This window comes from Nansenia antarctica (genome assembly GCF_963989245.1).
Source record: "Nansenia antarctica genome assembly, chromosome: 17".
In the NCBI taxonomy this organism is placed as follows: domain Eukaryota; kingdom Metazoa; phylum Chordata; class Actinopteri; order Argentiniformes; family Microstomatidae; genus Nansenia; species Nansenia antarctica.
In genome coordinates, this window is record NC_137687.1 from 19,838,390 (window position 1) to 19,850,430 (window position 12,041).

The 12,041-nt window shown below is 40.7% G+C and overlaps 1 protein-coding gene across 1 annotated transcript; it reads right to left on the bottom strand.

Moving 5' to 3' along the window:
- Positions 1 to 5,162: 5,162 nt before the first annotated feature.
- LOC308172477 (uncharacterized protein) lies at positions 5,163 to 11,481 on the bottom strand. Its single transcript, XM_080547377.1, has 8 exons — positions 11,414 to 11,481; positions 11,099 to 11,207; positions 10,790 to 10,934; positions 10,498 to 10,611; positions 10,136 to 10,280; positions 9,764 to 9,912; positions 5,794 to 5,933; positions 5,163 to 5,515 (listed from the first exon to the last, which is right to left on the bottom strand). The coding sequence occupies exons 2-8, from the start codon at positions 11,196 to 11,198 to the stop codon at positions 5,361 to 5,363; spliced, it is 948 nt and encodes a 315-aa protein (XP_080403503.1). The 5' UTR covers positions 11,199 to 11,207; positions 11,414 to 11,481; the 3' UTR covers positions 5,163 to 5,360.
- Positions 11,482 to 12,041: the final 560 nt, after the last annotated feature.

A 12,041-nucleotide genomic window follows, 5' to 3' on the forward strand; every position in this document is an offset into this window, starting at 1 on the left:
CTAAAATAGCATGTTGTATTGGCTTTCCTGCAGTAGTGATGAAACCTCTGTTTTCCCAGATTTTGCTAAAGTCATGTGCAACTGAAAATGCGTATTTTGAATCGGTAAACACGGATACATCTTTGTCTTTAGCATATTTACATGCTCTTGTTAGTGCTATTAATTCAGCTGCTTGTGCTGATGAAACTGGTAGTCTGTATGCCTCAATGCAATGACCGTTTTCGTCAACTATTGCATATGCAGCTAAAGTTGTCTTGTCGTCAGGTCTCATTGCACTGCCGTCACAATACAAAATCATGTCGTTATGTTCAAGTATCGTCTGCTGTAAGTCCGTTCTTACACTGCTTGTTGCATTAATCAATTCCATACAGTCATGTTCACTCTCCTTTTCACTTTGGACTTGTGAATCTCCATGTAGTAATGTTTTCAAATGTAATGCAGGGTTCGTGTGTGTTGTGGTCGAAATCGTAAGGTTATGTGTGCCAGTCAAAATGTGTTCGTAATTACTCCGTCTTTGGCTCGTCATGTGTTGTGTTGTAATATTCCGTAGTATTGTATTAACCGTATGTGATGTATGTAACGTCATAGGGTGGGCCAAAACAATGACTTGTGATTTGTCTACCATAATTGCCGCGGCTGCTACAGCTCGGAGGCAATTGGACATCCCCTTTACAATTTGTGGTAGATTTTTTGCTGAAATACGCCACAGGTCGCATTGAATCGCCATGTAGTTGCGCTAGCACTGCCGATACCACGTCACCATCATCTGCAGTGTACAGGTGGAAGATCAGGTTATAATCCGGCAGTCCTAGAGCGGGACTGTGACATAGCAGGAATTTGATATGTCTGAAAGCTTGTTTCTTGTCCTCATCCCATAGAATGGTGTTAGGCGCTGTCTTTAATGTGGCCTTCCTCAGTACCGCATCATAAATAGCATATTCAGCTAGCCAGTTCCTGCAGTAATTTACTAATCCCAGGAAAGAAAGTAATTCAGTCTTAGTCCGTGGTTTCTCCATGTCTTTGATTGCCTTGACTCTGTCAGGTGATAGGAAGCGGCAGCCATTTTTCAGTACATATCCCAAATAATTGACAGATTCCATGCAAAATTGCAGTTTTGATAGCGAAGCTCTGTGCCCTCCCTCAGCCAGGTGCTTCAGAAGTACGATTGAGTCCTCAATGCATCCTTGTCTGTCAGTTGCTGCTATTAACAGGTCGTCAACGTAAGTCAGAAGTGCTGAGTTACATGGCAATGTCAAATGCGACAAGTGTTGATTTACAGCTCTGCTATAAATGACGCTACTATCAATAAGTCCCATGGGTAGACGAAGCCAAATGTATTGTTGTGATAAAAATGTGAATGCAAATAATCCTTGTGTGTCTTTGTGTACAGGTATTGAAAAGTATGCGGATGATAAATCCACTACTGTGTACCATTTCGAGTCTGCTGGCAGTGCTGTCAAGATAGAATTGGTGTCAGGTACCACTGGGTCCAGAGGAATTATGGCTTCATTGACCTTTCTCAGGTCCTGTGTAAACCGATAGTTGTTAGTGCCTGGTTTTAAAATGGGGTTAATAGGCGTGTTATTCGGTGAACTCTGCTTTGCGATGACACCTTGTTCTAATAAGCTTTCAATTACTGGCTTAATGCCTTCCTCCTTTTCCTTAGAAAGGGGGTATTGTTTAATATACACTGGATATTTATCAGGATTAATCATAGCTTTATAAGGTTCTATGTTCAAAAGGCCCACATGATTAGCATGTAATGCCCACAATTTTGACGGTACTTCGTGTAATATACAAGGTGGTAGTAGAGATATTTTGTAATCTTTATTATCACACCATATCTCAAGGGTTCGTTAACTTTATGTATTGAGTACTCCCGGCTCCCAGACACATGCATACAAACACCGTAGTATCCCTTATATGTCCTCTACTGTCGTAACTCACGCATATCGGTTTACGTCTGTCGTAATGTCACGTCCATATTATGACATCTCCCCCTTTTCGTGTCTTTCCTTAAAGTAAACAACAGATGAACATTCTGTAAAACAATGTTATTCTATAGCAATCAATCAGTCAGGAATACTTTAACATCCTGTCAAAGGTAAACAGTGCTATCCTCCTATAGCCTCAATAAACGATAATACACAATAAATCAATCAACGTTCGGATTAGCAAATAATTATCAAATGAACGGTTCACATTCTGGAACTCTTTTGACATTCAGTATTGTGGTTTTACCACCAGGAACTCTTTTTCCTTCAATGATACATTTCTTTTTCTCATTACGTTTTTTCTGTCTTATTATATTACCTGGCCATTGTTTTGCCATTAGCATCCACGCAATATATACTTCTGTCATGTATTGAAGGTTCCATTGTGGGTTGACAATTGCATTATTTGATCCCAAATAATCATTAACAATTTCTAATTTATCCTTATCAAAACTTCCTTGATTGGGGTATAAGTCATCTGACCATTCAGACAGGTTGCCTAGAAATGGTTCAACGTAATATATTCCCAATTTCAAAATCATCCACTCTCGTGGGGATAGATCAGCTTTATTTTTAATTGGTATATTTTTTAAATGAGGGTTCGTACTTAATAGCTTTTTAAGAGCTTTTCTCTCCTTTTTAGGTAAATCATTCTCCGATTTATTCCTAAGATAAATCTTTTTGATCGGCTTGATTTTCGCTACACTGGCCTGATTCCCCATATTTAATCACAGCACACGTTGTTAGTTTAAAAAATAAATCAGTCTTAAAACTGTCGTGATAGAGCTTAATACCTTATTTTTCTTCAAATTTGTTTTGTCATTTACTGATCATAAAGTCAATTATGTCACAACCACAGTCCGTTCTCTCCCCTCGTTTTGTGCTGTAAAAACACCTCCCCTCTTTCTGTCACTATTTCTGTCTCGCTCGTCTCAAATTGCTGTTTTACAACCATACATTCCTGTTACTGCGTGTCAACTGTCAACGCACCATAAATCATCTCTTAATTACCACTCCGATGTCCAACTGAATCCTGTTTTCCCTCTCAAGTCACACAGTCAGTTAAATCTGTTTTACGTTTAACATTAACACAATCTTTAATCACCTTTCAAATTACATACCCCACCCATTCTTGTGCTAATAATATCTTATTCACACAACCGTCTTTAACATTCTACTTTTAACAGTATCCCCTTATGCTTCCTTGCTACAACCAATTTATCGTTACGTACTTTGTCAAATATCTCACATTCGCATTACGTGATCCTGTACCTCACAGGATATCACAAACCATATCTTTACAGAATAACACTATAATCTTAATCTCTTATCTCTATTGACTTATTGACTCAAAGCTTGCTGCAGTTTACTTTATTCCCTGTCAATTACTTCAATACAAATACAAATACTTCAATATGAATCCCTGAGCAATTATCTTTCAATTTGCACACACTCCGCCGGAGTGACGGCGCACTCTGTATCCTTTACACTTTAAACCATATGATTGTTAATGACATTTGACCTTTGTTCAAGTAATTAAATCAAGTTTTATCATACTATATCATTGCTTAGCATTTTGTTTAGTGATTCAATTTATTCATTCATAATTAACACATCATCACAGGTTCGTTTAATCCGTTTTATTTAACAGAGGCAGGCTATAATGTTTATGTGTTAACTTTGCATAATCTCACTTGCCTCCTGTTGTTTTAATCGGATTTCTCTGTTCGAAAGACGCCAATTGATAAGATGATGCTTTGTCCCCAATGAATGAATGAATCAATCGGAATCACCAAAGGTCAGCTCAGTTGGACAGTTTGAAGAGGTTTATTCGTCTGATCAGAGATTCATCTTGTTTCATGCGTTTACAATCATGAATGGACCTCTCCTCCCATGCACCCAGTCTTATGGTCCAAATAACTGCTGAGTTAGCCCTCAGCTGTGTAGTTGTCACTCATGAACGGGCTGTTTTGCCTGGCAACTCTGGTCATACGATTCCTGACTTTCCCTAAATATATTGACCTCTTGACCCACTCTCCCTTGCTGGCTATTTGACCTACTTTCGTGACCCAGATATGTTAGCCTAGCCAGCAGTTTCACACAAGAGAGCTGCCTAGTGAGTTCATGTTTTAATGTCTACAAATTATCTATGCACACTTATGAAAACACATCATAACATTAACAGAGCTGTTCTGAAAGTGTCCAAGCAGCCTGTTCTGAGAGTGGACTGTTTTTTGCATTCGTTCTCAAGTTCTATCAGTCAGTCTTGTTTTCTGCTTTTCTGGAGCACATTTGGACTTGTTGTTGAATGCTCCTATAATGTAACTCTAAATGACAATCAGATCAACTTGAATTACGTGTGTGCAGCCTTTTGCTCAAAAGTTATCAACGTTTCGTTTTCAGAGTCTGTTTTGACAATCTCTTAAAGAGCTGGTTTCAGTCATTAACAGAGCTGTTCTGAAAGTGTCCAAGCGGTCTGTTCTGAGAGTGGACTGTTTTTTGCATTCGTTCTCAAGTTATATCAAAGTGTTGTTTTCTGCCTTTCTGGAGCACATTTTGACTTGTTGTTGAATGCTCCTATAATGTAACTCTAAATGACAATCAAAGCAACTTGAATTACGTGTGTGCAGCCTTTTGCTCAAAAGTTCCAGAGGTGGAGGAGCGGAGTGAACGGGCAGGTGTATGGGGGCTGACCATTGCTTGCATGTAGGAAGGGGCAGTTCCCTTTGCCCAGGGTCAGTTCCCAAGCACAAGGGTCTTGAATCTAATGCAAGCTGCTATCGGGAGAGGGCACATGAGAGGGATGTTCGGTAATCTATAATCTTATCTATCGTTTATGATGGGCTTTAAGGCCATCCATATGCTGGCAAACAGCCATAAAAAGTCCATAGATCGAAATACATCTAGGTCCAAATACATATTTCTGATGAGATAAAGCGTATTCACAGTCACTAGAATCACTTCAGAGTGCATTAAAATGTAATGATTATACAACATATTTATACAATATCTAAATCATATATACATTAACTGTGCTGGAAATGCTTTGGATGTGTGCTGCTGTCTATCGTGTGTGTTCTTTTGTTTTAACATGTAACCTGATTTCTTTCCCCCACCCCCCCAAGAGGATTTGTCTTTTTTAAACATGTATACAATAATGTGGTTATAATACATTGGTATTTTTTACATATTGTTATCAAAGCATTCAAACAATTAATGATTGAATTAATATAATTCACAAATATATCAGTCAGTATAAGTCATTTATCATTTCACACACTGTATCTTGGTTGCATTGACTAATATGGAACATGGCTTTGGAGTGTTATGGGATGGACTAGAATAGAAACGGTACACACATCCCTTCTATATGAAGATTCTCTTCTGCTTTTCAGCAATCTCCACTGGTGACATGGCCTCATCTGGGTGTACACATGTGTAGAGGGGCTTCTTGATGTGTCTCCAGATGACCAAACCAATCCTCATGACGAACAGGAAAATGGCCAAACTCAACAGCACAGCTAAGAAGATTCAACACAGAAATACAGTGTAAAGAAGTTGTTTTAAACATAAAGGTTTGCTGGCATATAGCCAACCTACTGAATATCTCAAATCTGACATAAAAACTATTCTTATAGGTTGGTATTCATACATGTTTACACTGCTCCTTCCTAATGTGTCAACATGTAGCATAATCTTAGGATTCTTGACATGTTACAACTGACTTAAATGAACAATGAAATTACTGGTTGTTTACAAATAATGTATGTTTGTGTGATTTATTTGATCAGTTCCTTACCGATGAAGATGCCGTTGCGACTGGGTGCTGCTGCATTGTAGTTCTTGGTCATGTTCCCACTCAGTGCAATAATCACAACGGGATAGATGGTGAGGATGTACCGCACATGCTTCTCAAAAACAAAGTTCTCTAGGACAAACCTGTAAGAGGGGATCAAACACAAACATTGCCAGATACGTTCTCTGTCACCTGAGCACTTTTTCACAACTGTCCTCAAATGTTTCCCTGACCTAATCACACTCTCTCCCATAATAATGGCGCTTTTCCATTGACCAGACCGGTACGGCTCGGTACGGCACGCATTTGTATCCTACCCGTACTGTACTTTCAGAGTTCTCCATTATACACAACATACCTGGAGCGACCCGGGACAGTAGGAGGAGTTAAGTGTCATAAGAGCACTTCACTGTAATAAGTGCCGCTATACAGCTCAACAGGGGGAAATGCGATAAGAATTATGTCAAAATGCAGCACTATCATGCACAGATCAGCCTTAAAACATGTAACGTTAGATATATAACGTTAGACAGGGAGCAATGTATTTCTACGGAAAGGCTGTGCTTGACGCTCCCGTTGGACTGACGCTGGGGCTCATACAATCTCCGCGTTTGTTATAGATACGAGAAATATATTTATTTATACAGCATATGGATGTTACGTGCCTGTTATTTACCGCTTTCAGTTCTAGTAGATCTAGTAGTTCTAGTACATCGTTTCTCAACGGGGGCGGTACCACCCCCCAGGGGGCGTTCAGACAACATCGGGGGGCGCTGGAACAGATATTTTTAAAAGGGGGGCGTTGAGGTGTTCTTGGGGGGCGTTCGCGCATTAAGTATTTTTCTCATGAAAAACAGCTGTGTTATTACGGGCACATTCGTAAATGCACGATAGCTGAATGTCGATACACGATGAACGGTCAGTTCGCTCGGACAAACCGTGTTTCGGTCGACTGTTCGACCCTGCTGGCTGCCTGTCCCACCCTAATGCGAGCCACGGCCGCTGCTATTGGTTGATAGAACGACATGTAGAAATGTGATTGGCTGAGCGGGAAGCCTTTTCTAAAAAGCTGCTAGTTTGGTTGCAGTGCGCCGTAGAGCCCTACACGTGCCCATCTCTGAGCGCTCTGAACTTGGCCGGGCTCTGTGATGCAGACACACGTAGCGCAGCGCCCCAAAAAATAAAAGTGAGAGTGTCATCAAGAAGATGAAGCTAAAAACTCAGCTAGCAAAGGCAGAGCTTTTGATAGTTTCCAATGTGTCTGGGTAAGCTGCATTGTAGAAGAATCTTGACAGTTCATGTACAGTGCAGAAATTGCAATATTATGCTACGATAGAAAGAACCCCGGTTCATCCCATCTGTAACATCATGTTGACCAATGCCCAACTTCTATGAGTGTTTTCCTTGTAGGCTATGCTTGAGTGACATATGTTTCAGTTTGTGGGCTCATTGTAATTGTTGCGTTCGCTTCGTTCGCTTCCTTTCAATACAGCTTATTTAATTTAGTTAAAATGAGTGCTAATACCATACCACCATACCAGAACATCACAGCAGGAACAACCTATCTCAAAAAAGCGATCGTAATAAACCAGTCCTGAAAGTTCTCTGTCGCTTACCAATAATCGAACCTAGAGAAATCAGCTACGAATGTCCCCTCCCCTCGCAGGTTCATTACAGTATATTACATAAATGTATTACTGTTAAGTGTTGTTGTGGATGTTATCCCTAGTGCCATTCTGAGGTTAGCATTGCAATGTGTTTGCAAACTAAAATACGATCGCTTTTTTGTGATATGTTGCTCCTCTTGTGATGTCCTGGAAACGAACGCATCAGCTGCAGCGTCTTTTGTATTGATCAGCTGTCATCAGTGCGGGTACGTTCGTAAATGCACAAACTGTCAGTTCGCTCGGACAAAACCGTGTTTTCAGTCAGAGCGCCCATCTCTGAGCGCTCCCAGAGCGCAGAGCTCTGAACTTTGGAACTTTGTTACGCCCTCACAAAAAAGGCCCAGAAGAAATTCCACCTTCCTAAGACCACGCTGGTGAACTTCTACACGGCCATCATTGAGTCCATCGTCACCTCCGCCATCATCATCTGGTTCCCCGCTGCAGCGGCCAAGGACAAGGCCAAGCTGCAGCGGGTGATACGCTCGGCGGAGAGGGTGATTGGCTGCCCTTTGCCCCCCCTTGAGGCCCTGTTTAAAAGTAGGGCTTTGGGGAGGGCCAGGAAGATCATGGCTGACCCCGCACACCCAGGACACGGTCTCTTCGCCCCGCTCCCCTCAGGCAGGAGGGTGCGGTCCATAAATACTGTGAAGGTCCGACACACAAACAGCTTTTTCCCCACAGCCATCCGGCTCCTAAATGCCGCTGGCCCCCCCCCCCCCCCCCCCTTGACCTGACCCCTATCTATCTACCCTCCCTCCACCCCCACCCAGAGAGCTTTGCACTGTCTGGATATGAACACTTGAACACTTGAACACTTGAGCTCTGCACCTTATATTTATATTATTTATGACTCTTGCACTTTGATGTTGGTTTGCACTGTCTTGTCCTGTCTTGCACCTGTCCTTCTGTAAACCGTGCTCCATGGTACCAAACCAAATTCCTAACATGTTTACATGTCATGGCAATAAAAGTCTTCTGATTCTGATTCTGATTCTGATGTTTTGATATGTTTTGATATGAGAAATTCGAAGTGGTCAGTTTATGAAAATAATACCATAGAATACTAAATAAAATATTAAAATAATAGCCCCCTAGCGTTTGCCGCCATATTGTGACACCCCCCCCCCCCAAAGTCCAATCAAAAATGAATAAATATTAGCATCATAAAACAGCAATTTGGAGAAATGCAACACCAGCACACTTACAAAAAACTAACAATGTTAGTTGTAATGTACAGTTCTGCAGCCTACTGTTTGTTCTGCATCGGACATGTGTGAAATTATTGCTGTTCCGTAGCAGTCTGTTTGTATTCTCTGATGTTGTCTGAGTTTGTTTAACACTCAGAAACAGCATTTTTATTCACATTCACATGGGTTTTCTGCTCTCTGGTAAACTAATGATAATGTTATTCCAACTGCCCAGTTAAATCCAATCTATTATTTGGCATTCAGTGACATGCTTTTTAAATTATATAACACAGAATATTAGTCAACATTAATATTTAGGGAAGAAAATAAGCCTACTTTTTTTGATGGGGGGGCGGTAAGAGGCCTGTATAATGGACAGGGGGGCGCTGGCCCAAAAAAGGTTGAGAACCACTGTTCTAGTAGATCGCGCAACCAGGGAATTGCCGACATGTGTGAAAGGGAGCAAGACGCAAATCTACCAGCATTTGGCTCATGAGTGAATGGCGAAAATGTCTGGTCGGCACAGCTTGGGATTCCATGGAAATAACAGGGTGTGAAAGAGGCTTAAATGTTGGAATAACAGTAATACCATGTTCATTGATAAAATGACATAGGGGATGAAAAGGGGGGATGGCAGTTTTAGAAGGGGGATGATGAAGTGCGTTGGACTGAGGAACGGTCTAGCATATGCACAGCACATCGCCATAATAGCTATTTTTTTGTTATGCTTGTTGTAAATAAAAGTTAAGATAATAAGATGGTTATCATAATTTTTCAAATCGTTATTAATAAGTTATTACAGAAACAGTAAGTGACATTTTCCAAGAGCGGAATCTGTTGTGGTATTTAAAAATGGCGGTTAGCGATGAACTATGAACATGGGATGACGATGTTGTGACGATTTCCATTGACCAATCAATGGTCTGCAGTGTCACACGTCACACACAGCCTGGCACGAAAGTACCGAAAGTACCCCTCTTGAACTGGAACTAAAAACGGCACGGGAACTATGGCCCGGTATGGCTCGGTTGGCAGTGGAGAAAGCACGGTAGTGGAAAAGCGAAATAAGAGAATGAAGTTATTGCTTTTTTAAGGCATTCTTTTTTTGTCCATCCTTACCAGACAAGCACCTCTACAGTCAAGAGAGAGAGGGATATTGTCCCGGCATCCAGCGCAGAAACATTTCCATTATAGCTCATCACAATGGTTAGGTTGATCAGGGAGGCTATTGTTGTCCAAGTTGTGTATATGCCCAATGAATTCTGAACCTGCAAATTTGAAAGTATGAAAGTTTGATATACACAAATGGAATATGTATATTCATCATGCCCATTTTTTGCGTGAAAAATGTGAAAGTACTAGGCGAATATGTAAAGGTCAATTGTTTTAACAACAAAGCTGACAAGACAACAACTCTCACAAGAAGCTAAATTTAACCTGTGTGAAAAAGTCAGTATCTAAAGAAAATATTTCAACAATGATCAAACTTACAAACACACGGATCAGCCAGAGATCTACTTTATGGTATTTGTTGAGCCAGGCACCATACACGTGTAGCCCATGACAGGAGTAGAATATCATTAAGTAGTTTGTGAAGGCGACCAGGAAAAGAAAAACCATAGCAGGGATCATCAGCCTTTGAAGAGGAATAACATACTATCCATTAGAAGGAACATATATTTTCTGTGGTACTGTGTGGCCTAGGTGAGTGAACATTCTATATATTGATTTAAAAAAATATATTTCTTACAGTATTTCCAATAACAGCCATGGGTAAACCTGTCCCACTTACCCTCTGTCCCACAGAAACAACCAGGCAACGTTGAGGGCCATGTTAAACCTGTCCCACTTACCCTCTGTCCCACAGAAACAACCAGGCAACGTTGAGGGCCATGTTAAAAATCCAGGCAACAAAGAAACCATATGGCAACACTGAAGGGCTGCAGTACACCAAACCATAAGCATTCCTGAATAGGAAGATAAAACAACAGCAAGGTAATTACAATGCCATTCAACATGGGAAATGCATTCTTGATGTAGTTACAGTGCAACCATAATTATCAAAGGAAGATTCAAGCCTTGTGTGTGATACTACATTACACACTTTCTAAATGAAATAATATGGACAAAAGTTGATTATCTTACTTTCTGCACAGGCCAGATAGGATGTAGACAAACATTGAAGTCAGCATGGTATAAATCACCCCCCAGATGGAGAAGGTCCATCCTGAGGGGGTTATCTGGGTGTCAAACCTGTCTGACACATTACCTGTGCCATCTAGAAAGGGATCTGGGGAAGATAATACAAATATTGAATATTATTTATTTTTCCCAAACGTGTTTGTCTTGTGACTTGTTTGTCTGGCTCCCAATGGTAATAAGCAGTAATGACATGTCAATATGATCTACACACAGAATTATTTTTCAAAATCCTGGAAAATGCTTTGAACTTACAAATTCCAGGTCCTGCCAGTGCATTGAACACCAGTATAATGACAAAGAACAAAACTGACACCAGTATTACGGCCAGACGTCCAGCATTGTGTTTTCCCATTGTGGTCAACTACAACAACAAGAGGAGTTCATTATATATAGTAAATAGTAAACAGTAAACAGTAAACAGCTACATCATGTATATTGAGCACAGTCAGTTCAAAAGGTGCTACAGAATACTGAATACTGGTTTTAATATTCTCTTAGGTTAGTAACATTTACATCTTTAATATGTTCTCTAAAGTAAGTGGTCACCATCAGACATAACATACACACCTCTTTTTTTTGCTCCTCAATTTGAAAAAGTAGCTGGTGAACAACAGAAACAACAGTGCCTGAGGATTGGGCTTTGCTTACTTTATAAAACGGCAAATTGTGTAACTGGGTTATGACCTCCGCATACGTGCACCTCTTATCTCTCTTGCGACTGTGCATACACTTGTAGCAGCTTGTAAAAGGACATGTAAGCATATAGTCTTTTAAAATGCAGACTTTGTCCTGTCTTGCCATTGTCATTGCCATAAGGTATTTTCACCACCCAGTTCAACACAAAGCATACCTTAAGAGATTGAATCCAGACCAGCAGACCTATAGCAAAGAGAGTAAGTAGGAAAGGACACCAGTGGCGGCTGGTGATGATACTGAGTGGGGGGGCTAATAAATCCATACCCATCAATAGTTCACACTGCAGCAACAGCAGCATCACATCCGAGATACAGTGCCAACTAAGTTACAGTAATAATGCTCTACAACAAAACTAGAGAAGTAGGCTACCTACAAAAACGTTCTGATGCCAAAAGCGCTCTGTTTTTTCTCTCTCTCTCTCTCTCTCTCTCTCTCTCTCTCTCTCTCTCTCACACACACACACACACACACACACACACACACACAAACACACACACAC

Excerpts from the sequence above, each read along its gene's own strand:
- LOC308172477 (XM_080547377.1), bottom strand. The coding sequence starts at position 11,198 with ATGGGAAAACACAATGCTGGACGTCTGGCCGTAATACTGGTGTCAGTT. Across the intron at positions 10,935-11,098 it reads ACTGGCAGGACCTGGAATTT|ATCCCTTTCTAGATGGCACA; the intron begins GTAAGTTCAAAG and ends TATCTTCCCCAG. Across the intron at positions 5,934-9,763 it reads ACTGTAGAGGTGCTTGTCTG|GTTTGTCCTAGAGAACTTTG; the intron begins GTAAGGATGGAC and ends CCCCTCTTACAG.